This window comes from Mustela lutreola, chromosome 10, assembly GCF_030435805.1.
Source record: "Mustela lutreola isolate mMusLut2 chromosome 10, mMusLut2.pri, whole genome shotgun sequence".
NCBI lineage: Eukaryota > Metazoa > Chordata > Mammalia > Carnivora > Mustelidae > Mustela > Mustela lutreola.
This window is the reverse complement of record NC_081299.1, coordinates 86,083,505-86,104,510: the sequence shown is the minus strand read 5'-3', so window position 1 is coordinate 86,104,510 and position 21,006 is coordinate 86,083,505. Positions and strand designations below refer to the sequence as shown.

At 39.8% G+C, this 21,006-nt stretch overlaps 1 protein-coding gene across 2 annotated transcripts; it reads left to right on the top strand.

Annotated features, from left to right (window-relative positions):
* The first annotated feature begins 789 nt into the window (after positions 1 to 789).
* On the top strand, positions 790 to 20,422 carry EXTL2 (exostosin like glycosyltransferase 2). Of its 2 annotated transcripts, XM_059136862.1 has the most exons (5): positions 790 to 1,161; positions 3,400 to 3,478; positions 14,839 to 15,266; positions 15,897 to 15,967; positions 18,356 to 20,422. In XM_059136862.1, exons 2-5 carry the CDS (start codon positions 3,474 to 3,476, stop codon positions 18,842 to 18,844), a joined length of 993 nt encoding a protein of 330 aa, XP_058992845.1. In that variant the 5' UTR covers positions 790 to 1,161; positions 3,400 to 3,473; the 3' UTR covers positions 18,845 to 20,422. The 2 variants fall into 2 exon arrangements, with proteins under 2 accessions (XP_058992845.1, XP_058992846.1); XM_059136863.1 differs by lacking the exon at positions 3,400 to 3,478.
* Positions 20,423 to 21,006: the final 584 nt, after the last annotated feature.

Here is a 21,006-nt window from a genome sequence, read left to right as displayed (position 1 = left end):
AAAGGTGGCAACTGCTGGGTAGTTCGTGAGCCCCCCCTGCGATGCAGACACGAATAAAATCCAAAGGTGGCGGCCCACAGGCTGGGAGGCTGAAGGCCCGCTCTCGCCCACCCTGACCGCCTACCACTGATATTCCCGGATGCGCGGGCGTCCAGCGCCTGCCCTTTCGCCATTTCCCCCTATTGGCATTTTTAAATCCCGGGGTCCGAGATGGCAATGCTTTAGAACCCAGGCGGCAACCTGTACTGCAGCCGCCAGTCTGCAGGAAGCGCAAGTGATGGTTTTGCCGGGGGAACTCGGGGTGCACCCAAGTCCTGGTACGCCAGTCCCCCGAAAACAGAGCCTGGCCCTCCCTTACGGCCAAGTGTGAGGCAATCAATACATGCCTTCCGAAACAATGTTAAATGAATCCAGGAGAAGCCCTTTAAAGGAAACCCCTCAGAGAGACCGCGTTGGAATTGAGGTTTGGGTAAGGCATCGCCTCCCGGACAGTCTCAATCCGCGAGCCCCTCAAAACTCTCGAGTTCGTGCAGGTCCCCTTCACTTCCAGGTCATCCCGGGGGCCGCAGCCGCGGCTGTAATTCTTGTCAGACCCTCCCTGCGCCTTTGAGGGAGGTGCTGAGGGAGCAGACCCGCCGGTGGGGCGCGAGGACGCGCGGGGCGCAGAGAGGCGAGCTCTCGGGCTTGTCCCGGGAACCCACAGTCGTTGGAACGTTCCTGCGGGCGCCTTTCCGGAAAATTGTTGGGATTAGGTCAGGTGGCCCGTCACGTGAATGATTAAAAGTTGTTACCTTGGGGAAGAAATGGGGGAGAAGTAGGACTGGCTTTTTTGGAAGTGGGCTGGAAACTACAAAACCGAGCTTCTTGGGAACTGCCTTTTAGTCTAACAGGAAGTGTAGCGTCACCGGGAGGGAGGGGCGGCCACCGGGGGACTGTCCCCTGCTTCAGGCGCTCACTTTGCGGGCGGTGTGTTTTTCAGGTTAACCGCTCAGCGCGTGAGGCAGGGCGGTTTGCACGCGGCTGGGTTTAGAAAACAAACAAACAACAACAACAAAAACAAACAAACAGAAAATGAGCGAGCGAGACGCCCCTTCCGTTCTATGAGCACCAGGCTGCAAGCAAATAAATCGGCTGGCCCCGCTGCAATCTTCTGCACTCGAGGTAGGGATATAGCAAATGCCCTCGTGTTAAAAAATGTTTTGCAATGAGGATCTATACATGTTTTACTCTCGTTCTTGGAACTTTGTGTGAATGGGGTAGTGATTCGTTGTCTTTATTTTTGGGAAAATGTAATTTTTTTCAGTGTTCATGTTAACGAAAACTGCTGTGTAAAACAGCTAGATTCCAGAAATTAAGTTCTGTGAAGAGTATTTTTTGCCTTTCTTGGCCTAGGTTTTATTATTTTAAACATAGAACTATTTTCAATTAGTAGAATTTACTTTTTTTTTTAGGAGGCTTTTATATGAGCCATAGACTTTGAATTTTATTCTCCTGCACTGCTGGGGAAATATTAAGTAGGTGCAAACTAGGTTAAAGATAAATATTTCCATGGTAATTGGGTTTTTCTCCAAAACAGCTTTATTTCAATATGATGTAACTGGGGAGGGGTGGGAGATCTAGAGAAATAGCCAAATTTCAGTAACTGATTTTCCGTATTTTCTTAATTCATCAAGGTCAGCTGCAGTTTGAGCCTGTATTTTTGCATTCCACCTCTGAAAATGAATTCTGCATTTTATTCCATATTGCAATGAATGAGAAATTGCTCAGCTGGTTTATGGAGAAATCTGCATTACCCCATTACTCCTTTCAAATACTTTTGAAATAAGTTGGAGAAATTGAAGTTTAATTTCAGTTATATTGGTTTCCTGGGACTCCCAAATTGCCCCACACCCCACCCTCAGAGATATAGATATTCCCGTGAGGGTCTTCTCCTTTCAAAAAGTGATGATGGCACTTCACATCTTTCAGTCTTAGATGACATAATTAGTGACTTTGATACTAAAGGCATTTTTTTGGAAACAAATTGAACACTAGTTAGTGAGGAAAAGTTCTACAAGTGGGAAATGTTTGCATTTCACTTCTTTTTTCATTCTGAAATATTTCGTCCATATATGTTGACCAATATATATATTGTCATATCAAAGTTAAAGTTAGTTTGTTTCATTCAGGAGTCATTTAATGAGTTTCTACTATCTGCTATGCTCTGTGCTGGTACAGGGTGGGAGGAGGAAAATAATTATAAAGCCAGTTAAGTCCAAATTCTTTCCCTGGAAGAATTTTATGGGAAGAAGCAGCTGATGTGAGGAGAAGGGGTGACAGGCAAATCATTCTAGGATTTTAGAATTGTGTGATGTTTCAGATGTGCACTAGGTAAGCCCTTGGTGTATCACAGGGAGAGAACTGTCACTCAGTGAGTCTTGATAATATACCAAGCCTTTTGTCCCAGCCATCTTGTTGCCCCTTCAGATAACTTGTTTCATGAAAGAACATTATTTTGGAAAATCGAAAAGGATTCTTCAGCTCAATTCAGATGGTCATCACAGATGCAGGATTTTGAAAGATTCCAATCATAATTCTTAATTCTTTCTTGTCTTAAAAGATTAAAAGGGGTTTCTTAGGTCATAAAAATAGATATTGTAATAAACATTTTAAAATTAATAAATGGATTTCTACCCTGAACTTTGAAATATTTGCTTAGATCATTTTCTACTAGTTAACTGCATTACATTAACTAGGCAGACTATACGATGGAAAAAAACCCAGCTTCTAAAACATGTGATTGAGGACTGTGAGAAATGAATGCAGAGCGGATGAAGGGGCAGACGCTTATCTCCAGTTAGGGTTCCAGCTCCTTTCAGGCAGTCATCAGTAAGGAATAGGAAGGATGCCATCTGTCATTCCTTAGTAATCAACCCTGGTATTTAACTGCAGCCCTATTTTAGACCCCATGATTTTTTGGATGCTTCAAATTGAATGCCCTGTGAACCTTGACTGAATAAAGAAGCTGTGATGGTGGATAAAACTACAGATTCTTAAAAATCTAGAAATCGAATGTCAGGGTAAATTGCTAATGCATTCCAAGGTTTTCCTCCATGGTACATATATATGGCATATAGTTTTCAAATGTAAAAACACATCAGACAGGCGGGATGATATGAGTTTATTCTGCTTCTGTATACTTCCCAGAGGTGAACACAAAACATAGCAAGGTTAGCTCCAGGCTCACAGGAAGACTTTACCTATCTCACTGCCTAACTGTAATTTTTAGAACACAGAGTAACTCATTTTAATTTCTAAAAATAATCTGAAGCGTATAGGCCATGGCATTGAAAGCATTTTTAAAAATTTCCTGATGGTTGACAAAAACATCACAGAAAAATCTTTGATTTCCCCTAATAGCACCAAGAGATCCTGTTCCTATCAATTACAGAAGCCATTAAGAAAATTTTTTAAAAAGTTAAAACTTTATCATAATGAGGTAAGTACCAGTATGGGATTTTGTTTGTTTGTTTGTTTTTTAAAAATTGGGGTAAAATACACATAACATAGTATTTGCTATCTTAACCATTTTTAAGTGTGTAATTTCAGAGTATTCAGAATATTTACAGTGCTGAGCAGCCATTCTCCAGAACTTTTTCATTTGGCAGAACGGAAATGCTACACTCATCAACCAACTCACCATTTCCCCCTTCCCCCAGCCCCTGGCAACCACCTTTCTACTTTTTGTCTCTTGTGAATCTCTAGATGCCTCATATCAGTTTGTCTTTTTGTGACTGGTTTATTTCACTTAGCATAATAGCCTCGAGGTTCATCCATGGTATAGCATGTGGTAGAATTTTCTTCCTTTTAAAGGCTAAAGACTATTTCATTGTACTTATATACCACACTTTGCTTAGCCATTCTTCTGTTAATGGATATTGGATTGCTTCCATGTTTTGGCTCTTGCGAACAATGCTGCTGTGCACATGAGTGTACTACCAATATTTTTCTCTAAGAAAAATTATTTCCTCTAGAGATACTCTTGTGTCCTTGGAAAACTTGAGCCAGGGTCTGTTAGAAAACTCTTTAAGGCCTCCTTTAGTCTTACCCATTGAAATAGTTCAGCGTATGGAATAAAGCCAATACCCATAAAGTTGAAATATTCTTGTAGACTAGAACAAAGGTGAAGATAAGAGACTACACAAGACACTGAAAATACAAAGTGGCAAAAGTGTGGAGTTTGGTGTGACCAACCACTCTTTCTGTGGCTCAGGGAGAATCACTTCATAGTCTCAATCTCCGCCATCCCATCTCTAAAATGGGGTGGATATATTTTAATTTCCTTGTCTCAAGATTTGAAACCTTAATGATTTGAGATATTATATAACACACAGGTGGCAGAGGTCTGACAGTTTTCATTACTATTGCTAAGCTCTGTGAGGGCAGGAACTGGGTTCTCTTTGCGTCACCATCCCTAGTGCCTGACAGTGCTGGGCACGGGGTAAGTACCTCTAAATGTTTGTTGACTGGTGGATATTTGCCATGGGGATTCGGACCTTCCTCTAATAGTTAGAAAGCTTGTATGAGCCAGGATTGCTTTGATGTAGGTATGATATCTGAAACTATTTATAAATTATAACTCATATGTATGAAATCTGTTTCTCTTAGCAATTTTGGAATGTGAGTTTATTGCTGAACACCACTGTTTTCTAAAAGAGAAGTTTCCATAGAATATTCCAGAGATCCGTTGCCTAACAATCTTGCCTTCTCTCCGTTTTCCTGTGACTGAAACAGAAGTTCAGATGAAAAACTCTATTATGCTAGAATGGTAAAAGTAATATATTTGCAGATGTACTTGGTTTCTTTTGACCCATTTCTGGAACTAATTTTGCATGGCACTGTACTGAGCTAAAAATGCTTTTCTATTTCTAGGCTTTCTTCTAAGGATGCATTGACTCCTTGGATCCTTACAAGTCATGGATGTTCCTCTTAGAAATAAGGCCTTTCCTACTCCTGCCCTAATACATGTCCCTGGAATTGGTCCTCTCCAAACATCATCGTCACCATTATCTTCATCATAGCTGCAATTAATTGGCAATTCCAGGAGAAAGATCCAAGGCTAAAGTGAACTCTCATCTTGCATAGTTTTATGTAACATAAGCTGGGCGCTTTGAGGGTAGAGAGGACCTTGCTGTCTCTCTCAGTAACAAATGGCTGGATTAAAGGAGGAGGTACTTAAAAAAAAAAAGTTCCATATAATACTTATGTGTTATTTCCTCTTAAATCAGTGATAATGAAGCAAATCCAGTTAATAGATAGTAGCTGTCTGAGAAAGTATAGAAAAGGAATCTGATGCTTTTTACAGGCTTAGGAGCTTAAAAAAAAAAAAAAAAAAAAAAAAAGCCAGGACTGTTGGGCAGCTTTTGCTATGAATCAAGGGGTGGGAATGAAGAGAGAAGTGGAAACACAGGTACTTACTGTCCGCTATCCCTGCTTTAAATGCTACCCTTCGTGTTCATTCAGACTTGATTTACCTATAAAGGAATGGCTCACTCTGCCTGGCTGCCAACAGGAGAACGTGATCTTTCGTGTACCCAGTACGGAAATTCTTTCCTTACAGCCTGAAGTGAGAAATGACCTGTCACAGCATCTATCTAGTCAAATGCGATATTGCAGTACATGTAGCTCTTTATCCATCTGCTTTAGCAATACTGTTGCAGAACTACAATTTCAAAATGCAGTGAGGGCCAGAACTAAGCCTTCTAAAGGACAGGCTTTAAACTGGCTGTCAGTGATCTTATATATGTAGCCAGTTTTACTGTGACCAGAAAAGACGAATTGTATTGATCCGAACAGCCAATCCATGACTCATTTGGTCCAGATTGTGGTCACCTAAATGATCCATTCTGAACACTATACAATCGATCCTAAGTACAGCAAAATTACAAGTTGAATCCCACAGTATGGACACTATTATTATTTATTACTGTAAGTCTGTCCCTACTCTTGGTTTTCCTATCCTAAATAATTTCCTATTCCTAAATACGAATAATAAAGAATATTTATTGGTAACACAAAATCAGTTAACTTATTTTGATGTGTTTAGACCTGTGAAGAAAGTGATGGGAGTTAGGAAGAGCCTTGTAAGAACAGATGGGTTCCCCAGGAGGAAGAGTGAGGGAAAAATCATTTAGGAAGCAGAAGATAGCAGTTGGTAAAGGATGAGAAAAGTGGCATGGCACTTCTAAAATAACAGTGAAAAGAATGAATTTCTTGAATATGTAGAAAATACTAAAGGCAAAGCTCTTCTCAGAATGCTGGATAGCACCTGGCAAAGACTTGTAAAGAAAAGTGACCTTTCATGTGCTATTTCTGGCATTCTGTGTTTTGCCGGGAAGTAAATTCTTAGTGTATGTGGCTTGAAATTTTAATGGAAGAGGCTTACTATGGGCAATAGTGAATGACATTTGGCAGCAGTGTTCTCAGTTTTCTTTTTCTGCCAATTGTCTTGAAGTCTAAGGAGTTTTTTTGGTCAGTGTCTGGACCCAATCTAAAATTTCATTTCTCAACTAGGTTATATTTTATTTTCTGTTGGTTTAAATCCTGTATGCTGCCTGCCAGATTAAGTCATCTAGCTTCTAATTTTTGTTAGCTCCTTGAAATTTGGGGAAATTCACAAGGACAATATTATCTAGGAAGTGATGATTTTCCCCCAAGGCAAATCAGCTCATTCTCCCAAGAGCTTCCATAAAAATAAGGACGTGCAAAGGTATTTTAATGCAGAATATCTTTGAAAAGATTAAAAAAAAATGAGAGTATTTATCAAGTAGCTTGGCCACAAAACTGAAAGTAGAAACATGGCTCGTGCTTGAGACCACATTTCTGACTGGCTGGCTAGTCACCAAATGGAGGATAACTCAGGTCTTTTGCATAGATGTTGGTTTCTTGGTTACTACCTAGTCTTAACTGGGCCTTCATTCACATTTAATTTAAGTCTTTTCTGTTAGTTTCAAGCATTTCTTATCCATTGTGGAGTTGAAGATGGTTTAAACAGAGTCCCTCACCCCATTTAACCACAGAGTTGACAGCACTCACTCAAAAAATGGGCCTGGTGCTGTCCTGGATGACAAAGACTAATGGAAACTGCCTTCCAGATACAGTCAGATTCAAAAAGGGGCATAGTCAATGGTTGTGATACCTGGGAACAAAGCCTAGTGGCACCATGTTCTGAGATCCCAGGAGCACTGAGGATGGAGAGCGTGAGCAGTGTTTGCAGGGGAGAGGATGTTTGAAAGAGACTTGGGAGGGACCTGGGAGTGTGAGTTCGTCAGGTGGGGACAGGAAAGGGCTTTGTAGGTGGGGAAAATGACATGTACCAGCACATGGGAGTCCTAGGCTGGCACACTGGCTGTTGGTATCGTTAAGAGCCAAGTCCTGGAATTTGGCACCATGTGTCCCTTTGCTGTGGATTGAGTGGTGTGTGTCATCTGCATGCCATAAACCTGGTCAGAAACTGCTCATTAGTTGCATAGCTGTCTCTTACAACTCGTGCACGTTCACAGAAGGAAAGCCCAGGTTCTGAATTGGCCTCTGCATTCCACTGCAGAGATGATTTTACGTCTTGGCAGCTGAAGGCCCTTTTCTGAGCATCTCTATTCTATAATCATCAGTTTTTCGACAAGTACATATTTTGCAGGAGGAACCAGAGGAGAAAACAATCTGTACGACATGAGACAAATCTAGTAGTGAAATGGCAGAATAGTTATCGTTCCTCTGCCATCTGTGGCATCAAAATGAAAATGACAGCTTCTCAATGTACGACGTCAGACTGCTAGCTGCTTTTCTGCTTTTATGAGTCAGAGGACATAACTAATCTTTGTTCATACTATGCTCTGGCATATTTGTTTTCAGCTTCAGTATGGATAATTGTTGCTTTTTCAGTCTGAAGGTACTAACCCCGAGGAAAGGATTATTCATTCAAAAGCTTTCCTTCTAGGGAGTTTGGATAGATGATGTAAGTAAATAAGTGACTAGTGGGTCTTTGAAAATTCAGATTGCTTGGTCCATTTAGAGACACCCATTAGAGAATTGCAACTGTCACTTTATAGACTATGCATTACTTACTTTCTTACTTTTATACCCACATTTAAGACATTTTTTTTAGCATCTCAAATAATGCTCTTCCAAAAGCTATTCAACTCTCAGATGTTAAAAAATTTCTGACATGGTGACCCCACAGTTCCACTCCCAAGTACATACCTAAGAGAAATGAAAACATGGTCACATAAAAAACTTGTCCATGAATGTTCATAAGCAGCATTACTCATAATAGCAAAATGGGGAAACAACCCAAATGTCCAGCTACTGATAGATAAACAAAATGTGTTCTATCTATGTGGGAATGGAATGCTACGTGGCAATAAAAAAACATGAGCGAGGTACTTTCATATATATATGAGGACATGGATGAACCTTGAAGACATTCTGCTAAGGGAAGAAAGCTGGTCACAACAACCACACATCTGATTCCATTTATATGCAATGTTCAGAATAGGCAAATCTATGGAGACAGGAAGTAGACTAGCAATTGCCTGGTGGTGGGGAAGGGCGAGGTTGGGGGAGATGAGAACAGGGTGTGGGGGGGAATGACTGCTAATGAATGGGTCTGAGGCTTCTCTTGGGGATGTAGAAAATGTGTTAAAATTAAAGTGTGGTGCTGGTTGCACAATCCCGTGAATACAGTGAAAGCCACCGAAGTGTTTAGTTGACCCTCAAACAACATGGGTTTGAACTGTGCATGTCCCTTATGTGCAGGTATTTTTTAATAAATACAGTACAGTGCTATAAATGGACTTTATTTTCCTTATGATTTTCTTAATAACATTGCCTTTTCTCTTGCTTACTTTATTGTAAGTATGCAGTCTATAATACGCATAACATACAAACTGTGTTAATCCAATTTTTGTGTTACACTAAGGCTTCTGGTCAACAGTAGGCTACTAGTAGTTAAGTCTTGGGGGAGTTAAAAGTTATATGTGGGTTTTGATTGTGCCGAGTAGAGTAGTTGGTGTCCCTAATACCTGTGTTATTCAAGAGTCAACTGTACTTTAAGTGTGTGAGATTTAGGGTATATTAAATAAATCTTAACAGAGTTGTAAAAAACACTCCAGCATACCAAGCATAAATATTTATATTATTGTACAGATAGTGACAGTCTTGTGTGGTGATACTTTGCTACACCATTGCAGAATTTACCATAACACAGGGGGAAGAGTTCTGGACGATGCCATCAGGAGATCTGGATTCTTGTGCTGGGTCTGCTGCTGGTGTGCTGGGTGCGTGAGCCAAGGCTAGTTTCTCATGCCTGGACCTTGAGTTCTTTCTGAAGTAAGGAAGTGACTTAGAGCTCTGAGCTGTCTTTTGGCTTATATGTTTGTACAGTAAAGTGTATAAGTACTGGGGCAGTTTTGGATCAGTGGCTTTACCCCTTATTGTTTGAGTAGAACCAGGGTGGTAAGGTGTTCAGAGGCCACCTGGCTAGCAGTCCTTCCCTGATCATGTTCAGGTACATCGTGTTATGTAAAGTAGTTGTAGAGCAGGGTTTTCAACCTCAACATTACTAGCATGTGAAGCTGGATAATTCTTCCCTTTGGAGGGGTGTCCTGTCCATTGCAGGATTTTAGCAGCTACTCTGATGTCTGCCCACTCAATAGCATCTCTACTTCAGTCCTGACAATCGAAATTGGCTCCAGTCTTTGCTATGTGTCACCCAGAGGATAGAGTCATCCCCCCATTGAAAACTCCTGGTGTAGAAGATTCTAGAATAACAATATGAAAATAACTAAAAGGATATGCTCTCTACCTATGAAGAACTAGTAAGTTAACGTATATGCAAAAAATATCATTGGGGAGGTCTTTGATTCAGATGATCAGGAGAAGAGGAAGGAAGACATTTTGTTTTGTTTTGCTGCCATTTACTGTATTTATTAAAGTCACATTTAATCTATGGTAGTCATGGATTGGAGAAAGGCAGAGAAGGATTAGTTAAGCTGTCAGATCCTTTTTAGAATGAGACAGGGTGTCAGTAAATATATACAGACATTAAAAACAAACAAACAAACAAACCAAGGATGCCTGGGTGGCTCAGATGGTTAAGCGTCTGCCTTCTGCTGAGGTCATGATCCCAGGGTCCTGGTTTGAGTCCCGCATCGGGCTTCCTGCTCAGTGGAGAGCCTGCTTCTCCCTCTCTCTCTCTGTCTCTCATGAATAAATAAATAAAATCTCAAAAAAAAAAGAAAAGAAAAGAAAAGAAGTCTTAAGAAGAGGGCATAGGAGTTGAGGGCAAAAGAACTGGGAGGAGCCTCCATTTACTTCTGGTTCTTTCCATGTAAGATGTAGACTATCCTAGATGTGTTCTTCCTTGTATCTCCTGTTCAAAGCTCAAAGCTGTGAATTTGGTGGTAAGTTCTTTCTCTGGAAAAAGAATAGAAGAAAGCTAGAACCTGAAATCCAGATAGCCAGTGGAGTCATCGTTATTCTCCAGACTGATCTGAAACTGTTTCTAGAGGGCTTACCGTGGAGTTCCAAACTTCACCTGTTCTCAAAGTATAGACTTGCTGCTTGCCCTGCAGTCTCTGAAATTCTTGTTCTTCTTGCTTTTCTGTACAGACTAAAAATTTACATGATTGTATTGGGTTGCATTATTTAGTAAATACCATAAGAAATATTTATGCTGTGTTTCTAAAGATAAATTATTCACATCTCCCAACACATTTTTTGATACAGGTAAAACAGGGATTAGGAGTTATCTGAAGGAGGAAATTTCTATGATGGTCATGGGGCTAAATCCTACTTAAAAATATAGGTTAAAGTAAAATACTCGTGTGTGTCTTCAACAATAGCTATAGTAGGGTATATAATTACATAATTATATATAAATATAATTACATAATTATATTTATAGTAGACTATAGTAATTAATTTCATTACTTTTTCTACACTAATGTTGCCAGATAGTTACCCATATCTGCTTTAGAAACTAGAAACAACTTGGTGTAAGTTTTGCAATAGGCTATTCCTACTCGGCTATAGAAAATGAACACAAAGATCTTAATCAGGGCATATTTTAATGCAATTTTTTGGTGATTCTTTCCTCTGAGTGTTTATAGCTAGCCATTTTTATGCAGAACTGAAAAATGTGTTTTATGAGACCTGCTTTTGATTCAATATATTAGAAGAATTTTCAAGGCCTTTGAACCAAGATTATTAATTCATAATGGGTTTTCCTTGGTTGATTAGATTAACAGTATGTGTTGTTTTAGTAAGAGGGTATATGCAATGAAAAACATAGTATTCTACAGCATTAAATTACTGTCCTTGAAAAATAATCATAATAAGCTGAGGTTACTTCAAATATAATTCATTTTATTCATATCTTGAGTGAGGCCATGATAAAAGGAGAAACATAAAATTGCTTTTCTTAACAGAACATGCCGCAGAGAAAGTCCAGGGGAGAATATTCTTTGAAAACTCTCTGAAAAGGTTACTACAAGGTAACATTGCTTTCCAAATCTGGACTATTGCCAAGTGAGAGCTGCTGAATGACAATGACCATCCCCTTGATCTTATACATAAGCTTTTCTTTGCTTGCACAGGCCTCAATGCACTCTCCAATCTTGGAGCCAATGCCCCTAGCCCTGTCATAATTCTTCATTCCCCATTCTCATACACTTCAAATGGAGATGTTAAAGGCATGGTCCATATGGTCTCTCTATGTCCTTGCTGAACTGTATATGGAGAAACCATTTCTACAATTGCAAAACACTCCTTACCACATGAAACATGATCACGGGAGTGGGATTGTCACTTGAATTCCACCACGGCTAAATCTCCTCCATGAAAAACAAAAGGCTGGCTGAACATCATTTGGAAATTAAAGTGAGATTTCACTGGGAATCTAATCTGGAGATGGGAAGATTTAGATTACAGTTTTAGGATTGGCTGCGGTACGGCGGTCTGGCTGCACGCGCCCAGTTAAATGACAGAATGTGGAGTCAAGAGCATAGGCATCCACACACAACGAACTTTTCTAAGGAGACGGCAACAACCAAAACTAAACTGTACAGAGGCAGTGGTATGCAAAACAGAGAGGGTGGCTTGGTGCCATTGGCATACCGCTGCTGGGAGGGAGCAGTAAGTAGTTTCCTCCAGCTTTATCACATTTGTCTACATTGTGGAATAAATGAGAGTATTCTTTTATTGTATCATCTAAGAAGAGAAAATTTTTAAAGATTTTTAGAATTTATTTATTTGAGAGAGAGCACAAGCTGGGGAAGAGGCAGAGGAAGAGGCAGATACCCTACTGAGTAGGGAGCCCAATGGGGGGCTTGATCCCAGGACCCTGGGATCCTGATCTGAGCCTAAGGCAGTTGCTTAACCGACTTAAATTGCTTAACCCAGGCCCCCCTAAGAAGAGAAATTGTATTAAAAATAATAAGAGAAGGGTGCCTGGGTGACTCAGTGGGTTAAAGCCTCTGCCTTCGGCTCAGTTCATGATCCCAGGATCCGGGGATCGAGCCCGGCATTGGGCTCTCTGCTCAGTGGGGAGCCTGCTTCCCTTCCTCTCTCTCTGCCTGCCTCTCTGCCTACTTGTGATCTCTTTCTGTCAAATAAATAAATAAAATCTTTAAAAAAAATAAGAGAGTGTAAATGATGGATCCATTAAAGTCATCAAGAATAGTATTTCATTCTTTCCACTTCTAAGATCTATTTTTTTCTTAGAGGTTTTTGTTTGTTTGTTTGTTTGTTTATTTTTAAGAGGTAGAGGCTTTAACCCACTGAGCCACCCAGGTGCCCTTAAAGGTTTTTCTAAATGATTTTTGTTTTCTGTCTTTTTATGGGTAAGTATCTTTGAATATTCTTGCTCCTCATTTCTGGCTTTTGTACTTGAACAGAACAGTTGAATAGCTCTAGGATATATATGCTGAGATGTGTAAGAAGGCTCAGCTGCCAAAATACACAATAAGGACTCATCTAGAAGGCTTATGGAGGCCTGTGGAGGAGCAAGTAAAGTCAAATCAGAAGCAGAACTAGCAGAATAGTAATGATAGCAGTAAACCCGAGTAACAGTGGAAGTTGATAGTGCTCAGAAGAAGGCAGCAGGGATGATAGTAAACTGTGTTGGAGGCTAGGGAATCAGAGCTTCTGGGTCTCTGTAAAACTGCCTAGTCGATTCTGTCTTTTCTTACATACGTGACTGAGAGGTCTGATCAGCCAGGAACGTGTGACCAGTGAATGTCCAGACAACGTTCATCAGATGTTCACCTACTGTTCTGTGACCTTTGCAGGTGGATCCTTTAGGTATAGTGAGGAATAGGAGAGTATGTAGCTGCTTACAGTACCTTCTGAGCCTCCTGGACTGTGAGAGAGGGTGATTCGGAAGCTCCAGAGTCCTCCATCCATTCAGCCTGAATTTATATCAAGCAGTACATTCCTTAGCCCATAATGAGGAACAGCCTGGCCCTGGCAGCAGATTTTCTTGGGTATAGAGTTCAGATCCATTTCTTAGTGGCTTCATAAGATAGTTAACCCAAGTATCCAGGCTGTAGTAAAAGATAAACTAGATCCTGTTCCTGCCCTGATCAAAACCTTCTAATGGCTTCCCATCTCAATTAGAATAAAATCGATACTCCCTATTTGGCTGACAAGATCCCTGGTCATCTGGCCCTTACTCTGATGTATTCTCTTTGTTACCACTACACTAACTTATCTTGGAGCTTACTTTTCATCTGCCTCTCTCTACTATTTCCTCTGGGTCTAATAGCAGAGACTTTAACTTATTCATTGCTCAATTCACAGATCCTAGAACAGTGCCTGGTACCGTAAGCACTCATAACTATTTGTTTCTTTTACTGAGTGAATAAGTACATACCATGATATGTGAAGCATATAGTAGACGGCCTGATAAGTAGTAAACCCACTATAATTGTTTGTTGCTGGTGCTGCTACCATTATTATCTGTTTCCTTCATTTGGCTTCTGCCTATGATTTCATTTGGGAAGAAGTTTGCTACCAAAAAGTACTTTTAAATTTTGCACATTAGAGTGTAACTGACCTTTGAACAATGTGAGGCCAATGCCCCACACAGTCGAAAATCCACATACAACTTGTGACTCTCCCAAAACTTAACAACTAATAGCCTACCATTGACCAGAACCCTTACCTATAACATAGTTGATGAACACTTATTTTCTATGTGTATTATATACTATATTCTTACAATAAAGTAAGTCAGAAAAGTGGAAATGTTGTTAAGAAAATCATAAGAGAAAAATTCACTGATGGTCCTGGGCTTGATTTACTGAAAAAAATCCACATATTAAGTGGGCCCATGCAGTTCAAACCTGTGCTGTTCAAAGTCCTGCTGTAGATGTGTATCAGAACATCAGGTTGTACACTTTAAATAGACACCATTCTTACATCACTTATAGTAAAGCTGTTTAAAGGATTAGTGCAGTACTAAGAGAAAGGTAACCCAATTTAAAAAGATTGTCCTCAGTCCAAATTCTTCATGCGAAAATGAGGGCAGATTTTAGAAATACACGGCCAATTCTTCTGGCTTGTGTGTAGATGAGCTTCAGTCCACAACCGCGAAAGCAAGCAGGCCCAGAAGGGCAGGTCTAGTCACGGCCACTTTTCATTTTTCCCTTAGGCCTAGTCACCCTACCAAAGAGGCAGGGAGAACTGAATTCAAATCAACTCAAATAAGATTTACCTCCATGCTCCTTGAAAAAGCAAAACCAAAAACGTGGTAACTAGGGAGAGCGCTAATACTGCGTTTTATTGCGGTTTCTATTCCAGGTGTTGCCACATCTGCAAACTTCCCGGGCGAGTGATGGGCATTCGCGTGCTTCGCTTCTCTTTGGTCGTCATCCTCGTGCTGCTGCTTGTAGCCGGGGCTTTGACCAGTTTACTTCCAAATATCAAGGAAGACAAGATGCTCACGTTGCGCAGGGAAATAAAATCCCAGGGCAAGTCTGCCCCGGATTCCTTTACTCTAATAATGCAGACGTACAACAGAACAGATCTCTTGCTGAGACTCTTAAATCACTATCAGGCCGTGCCGTATCTGCATAAAGTGATCGTGGTGTGGAACAACGTTGGGGAGAAGGGACCAGATGAGTTATGGAACTCTCTAGGGCCTCACCCTGTCCCTGTGATCTTCAAACTGCAGACAACAAACAGGATGAGAAATCGACTCCAAGTCTTTCCTGAACTGGAAACCACTGGTGAGTTGCTGCTGGGGTCCTAGCCGGCCTGGGCTGTGCTCCCCAGAGCAGGGGGGCAGATGTGTGGCTTTCCGGCCTTCTGCTTGTCCTGACCATGTGGAGAAAGCAGGGAGAGGAAATCAAAAGAAAGCACTCTGGAAAACTTAAGGGACAGTTTTCAAGGTGCCAAGCAGCAGTTTCATAGGGAAGAAATTACAGACGTCTTGCAATGGTGACAAAGAGGTTAATGTGAATGAGATCTAATTACATTATTACTGTTTCACAGAAAGTAGTAAAATGCCATTCAGCTTACACTTCATGTATTATTTTTGCTACCTCCCTTTTCCTTCCATCTAGAGCAGTTTCAGAAGCATGGTAATTTGCTTAAAAGATGCTCAGTTTTATTTGTTTCTAGGGTAATGGATGAGAGTTGCATGATAGTTTTCTCCTCAGACAATTATTAATATCAATTACAATTCAAATAAGCACTTTTTCTGCTAGACAAATCTCTCCAGAAATACATTTCTTGTTTACCAATTTTGTTCAGGAAATTATTCATTTGAATAAATCTATCTAGGCACCGTTGTTCATTACTAGTTTTGTTTTCAGTTCCAAACTGTTGTGTATAAATTTTTTTTCCTTTTGTTGCAGCGGTGTTAATGGTAGACGATGACACGCTAATTAGTGCCCAAGACCTTGTCTTTGCTTTCTCAGTTTGGCAGGTAATGTTGCTCTGTCCTTTATGACTTCATCAGTATAAAGTTTTCTCTAGGGTTTAGTCGGGCAGCGTGGTTTATTGTGGGAGTCATCTCAATCAGTGTAGACAGGATTTATCTTAGAGACAGATACATTTGTTGCATGGTAATCAACATGTCTCGTGTTCATTTAAGCCAGCCTGCAAGTTGTGGTATCTTTTATCTATATTCGATTTATATTTGATATGGGGGAGAAGAGCTAGAGCTACCTTCCAGAGAACAATGAGGAAATGATCTGGTATAGCAAAGACTAGAGTCTAGAGATATTTTTCTTTAAGGCCACAGATCTGTGTCTCAAATGAGAAGTATATTTCTATACAGAAGTATTAATATTATATATAACTTCCTTTAAATGAAAGCGTTTATTACACCCACAAAATTTAATCCTATTGCTGGGACAACTTTTTAGGAATTAGTGATAGTAATAATTCCACATGCATCATTGTGGTGGTAGTTTTATTTATTTATTTATTTATTTATTTATTTAGTTTTTTTCCCCTAAATCCTAGCTAGGATAAACAGGCATAAATTGTTCACTATTCTGTGAACACAATTCTTTGCTACTGAGTATGTGTATGTTTTCAAGGTGCCAAACTACTTCAAAGCGAACTACTGTTATGTCTAATAGTAGTTGGCTTTTACAAGTTGCAGAAACCAGGACTGCACACCAGTTTTCTGAAGATATGTCAAAGAATTAAACACTGTGCTACCCAATAAATGGTCTAATTTGCGCTACAGTAACCCTCCTTAATTAGTTACATGCTATATAAGAACGTTAGATATTAATGGTAAGTGGTCATGGTACTCAGCAGATATCAGCACTCTCAAAACTTCAGTTTCTGACTTTATGCCAAGATCAAAACCTTTTTTTCCCCCAACAGCAGTATTTCCAGCCCTGTAAATAAAGCTTCTTAAGCAAAAAAATTCTAACATAACATTCCAGCTGTGAAATTTCTATTTCAGGTAAAAAAAAAATCAATTTACCTTAAATGTCAGGGATGGGCAGGGTGGGGGAATAAAAGAACTGTGTTTCATTAGAAAATCCAAGTAATATGGATAAATATGATTTTGGGGTTCATAGAAGAATAAACAAGAACAGTTTCAATCCATTGCCCAAGGTAACCTGATTCCTAAAGTTCAGTCCCATCAGTACGTGACATAGTGGAGTGATTCAGGGAATAGAGGCAGGCAAGGCTGGAGTGGACATCTAGCGTGGCTTTGTGCTCACTGGTTACCACTGAATCGTGCTATGACTTTTCCTCCTTTGGACCTGTGAGGTCCTCCTTTGGACCTGTGGAACCAGATTCACCCTCCTAGATGATGTCAATGGCACTTCCTCTCTGAAGCCCCCCACACTTTATCCTTGACTCCCTGCCCATTCCCTTTGCCTCCCAGCAACACAGCTGTCACCCTGTCCTCAGTGCTTCCAACAGGCTCACCCAACTGTGCATACAACCATCTCACACTATGGAATTCCTTATCCACACAGCTGGATCATACCCTCCCCAGATGATGACTTGTTTGGAAAGGGATTTAACCCAGCCTGGTGTGTGTGTGTGTGTCCCTAGTTTAATGTCTGTTCAGGAAATGAGTGAAACACAAATTACTTATGAGATTGAACTAAATTAACTCTATAAATTCTTCTTTTCTGTGATTCACTGGTTTTCTCTTGTTTACTGGGTTTTGTTTCAGTTTTAGTTACTCTCATCTTAATTTTATGGTTTTGCTACTATCCTTTCTTCAAAGATTCTGATGTGTCATTATATATATATATATATATATATATATATATATATATATATATATTTTTTTTACTGGTATCTTTAAAAAGGAAACACCCAAGCTGAGAAGAGAGAAAAATATAACGTTGTTTAAGATCAACAGTGACTTTCAGGAATATTGAAATCAACATGGAAAAACAGTAGAACCCTACCCGTAGAGTCACAATTTTATATGCTCCTAAGAGATTGAAACAGCTTTTCAAAATAATTTATCTTCTTATCTCCCATATTAAATAGCATTCATACAGTCAGCTTCTTTTGAAGCAAATTTAGAAGAACCAGACTCTTTGGTGACTAGATTTTATTAATGTCAGAGAACGTTTGAATTTAGAGAACATTTGTAAGGTTAGAAATTTTGTTAGCAATTTGGGTTGCGATGGAATTTTGACCTGCAAATGTATCAGGGCATAGGTTTATGAAGTCCCCAGAGTTATATGAAATTGAGATGTAGAAGTCAAGAATAAAATAAAGTTGGTATGTCAGTTTAATTATCTCTGTAATAAATCATTGCCTTTCTCACCATGTCTGCTCTCAAGAAATGCCACCCTTAATTGTTCTTTTTCCACCTTTTCAGCAATTTCCTGATCAAATTGTAGGATTTGTTCCTAGAAAGCATGTATCTACATCATCAGGTGTCTACAGTTATGGAGGGTTTGAACTGCAAACACCAGGGTTTGGAAATGGCGACCAGTACTCTATGGTGCTGATTGGAGCCTCCTTCTTCAATAGCAAATACCTTGACCTGTTTCAGAGGCAACCGGCTGCTGTCCATGCCTTGATAGATGAAATCCAGAACTGTGATGATATTGCCATGAATTTTATCATTGCCAAGAACACCGGGAAGACTTCAGGGGTATTTGTGAAACCTGTAAACATGGGCAATTTAGAAAAAGAGTCTAACGGTGGCTATCCTGGAATGTGGCATCGAGCTGAGCACTTTCTGCAGCGGTCTTACTGTATAAATAAGCTTGTTAGTATCTACGACAGCATGCCCTTAAAATACTCCAACATCATGATTTCTCAGTTTGGTTTTCCCTATGCCAACCACAAAAGTAAAATATGAAACTTAAACAAAAACAAACCTCCAAACTGCTTAGTATTTGAGTAGCTTCTCTTTGCTGGATTGGTGTTTTGTTTTGTTGGGGGGGGGGGTTGTTTTGTTTTGTTTTGTTTTAAGCAACATCATGAAATTTTATCCACTACAGAAAGTCTCTGCAAAGGAAAAAAATGTACCGTGCTTCTAGGACATAAAATTCCCAGGAACTTCAAAAACCAAGAAGCTGGTACTCTCAAGATAGATCTTTTTGCAAGGAATTTTCATCCCCGGATAGAACTCCTTGGTCAGCAATTTTATTGTTTACATTCTGAGACTGTTCTCCAATTTCTTTGACTCCTGGCATTTGCCTTAAGGACCCATAGCAAGTTGTCTCCAGGATCAGAAACTCCAGAAAAGCATTTCTCCACTTTCCCCTGAAGGATGATTGTTTTCATTTGAAGCCTGAAATGCATCAGTGTAGAGAAAAGCCATGTGAAGGTAGAATAGTCTCCATCTCTTAGAAAAACAAGTGGAAAACCCATGAATCCCAGTGCTTTCATTGTGGTCTTCGCAAGCAGCCCTTTTCAGCACTAACTCTGCCAGCATGGCTTTGATGCAACCATCAGGGCTTTGATTTCGTTGATAAGTCCATTGTGACTGGGAGAGTTCATTTTAGTAGCTGAAGGATGTCTAGCTGTTTGCTTGATTTTTGTGAATATTTACCGCATGGATCACAAAAAAATGCAGCCTGTGTTTCTTATGTGCAACTTCTATGCAGCAAGGAGCAAATGTGTTTCCAGATTCAGGTAGTGCATTGTGTCCCTGAATCTGACCATGAGAGTGTACGTTAATTCTTATATTTCACATAAACTGTGTGTTGTTTAAGAAACTTAAAATCTTCCAAAAGAACGGTTATTAGGAACTGACGAAAGTTACAATCCATAGTATCAAAAGATCTTTATTGTTAGGCATAGGTTACCTCATGGATACTAAAGAGTTATGTGTATTATACACAAAGGTAATCTCTCGTATTCAGAGCTACTGCTGCTTTTTTTTCCCCCCCAAAAAGACTCAAGGCATTCATCATGATGATATTTTGATTACATACAGGAAAGAAATAACTGAATCGTAAACAGAGGAATTTTATAGGGAGTCTGCGTCGGTAAATTAACTCGCTCACTCTGTGAATTAGTATCTGTGTTCCACATGGTGTCTGCGTTTCGTCCTTGTTCACACCAGTAGCAAGGAATACTTAATTAAGCCCATCTTCTACTTTCTCCTCTTCCTGTTCCCTCTCGTCCTCCTATAATGTCATTGTATTATCACATTTGCAAAGCTGTGAAAATATTATAATAATCATGGTTAATGTTCCAACAATGAGGTCTCGAGGTCTCTGTGCAGTTAGTGTAGTATATGTTGTTTCTTTACGTTGGCATGTGTATGTGTCTTAATGCAGTCAGATAAAGCCAGTAGAACCCAGAACCTCACTAAAAACCTATAATGTTCACTATCTGCTTTGGCCAACCTTGGTAGTGATTTTTTGCCTCTTGGAATTCACCTGGGAGATAAATAAAATAAACTTCTACCATGCAGATGTTCTCTTAATTAAGCAGACTCACATTTTTGTTGTCCGTATTTTTAAAAATTTTTAAATAATCTATTGCTCGGGGTAAAGCAGAGGCATTGGCTACATTCCCCAGGGGGAAATTCTCCAGTGGGAAAATATTCCTGGATTTTATTTCCCATTTTGTATTCTCAAACTTGTCTTAAGCACCACGAAAGTTAATCATATCATGTTTTCAGACATAGAGCAAATATGATCACAAATTGAAGTTCACTCTATGATATAGAGGACTTTGCATTGTGGCTTTGATTCTACTGAAAATCTTCCTCTGCATGCCTCTTATTCTTGCTCCAAGTGATTGGGAGAAGAGATGATGCTCAGGTATGAAACTGCACAAGGAAAGCAATGTAGCTTAGAGGCTAGGTGTGCCAGGGGAGTATCTGGACTCAAATCCTTCCTAGATCTCACATTTACTTAACTTCTTGGAGTATTGGAGTATTGGTTTCCTCATCTGCAAAATATGCGAGTCCTCTCTATGTAGGGGTTTGCTTTAAGAAGTAAAGGGAATAACTTATTTCAACGTAGCACAATGCCTTGCCCATTTTAATGGCCAATAAATTAAGGC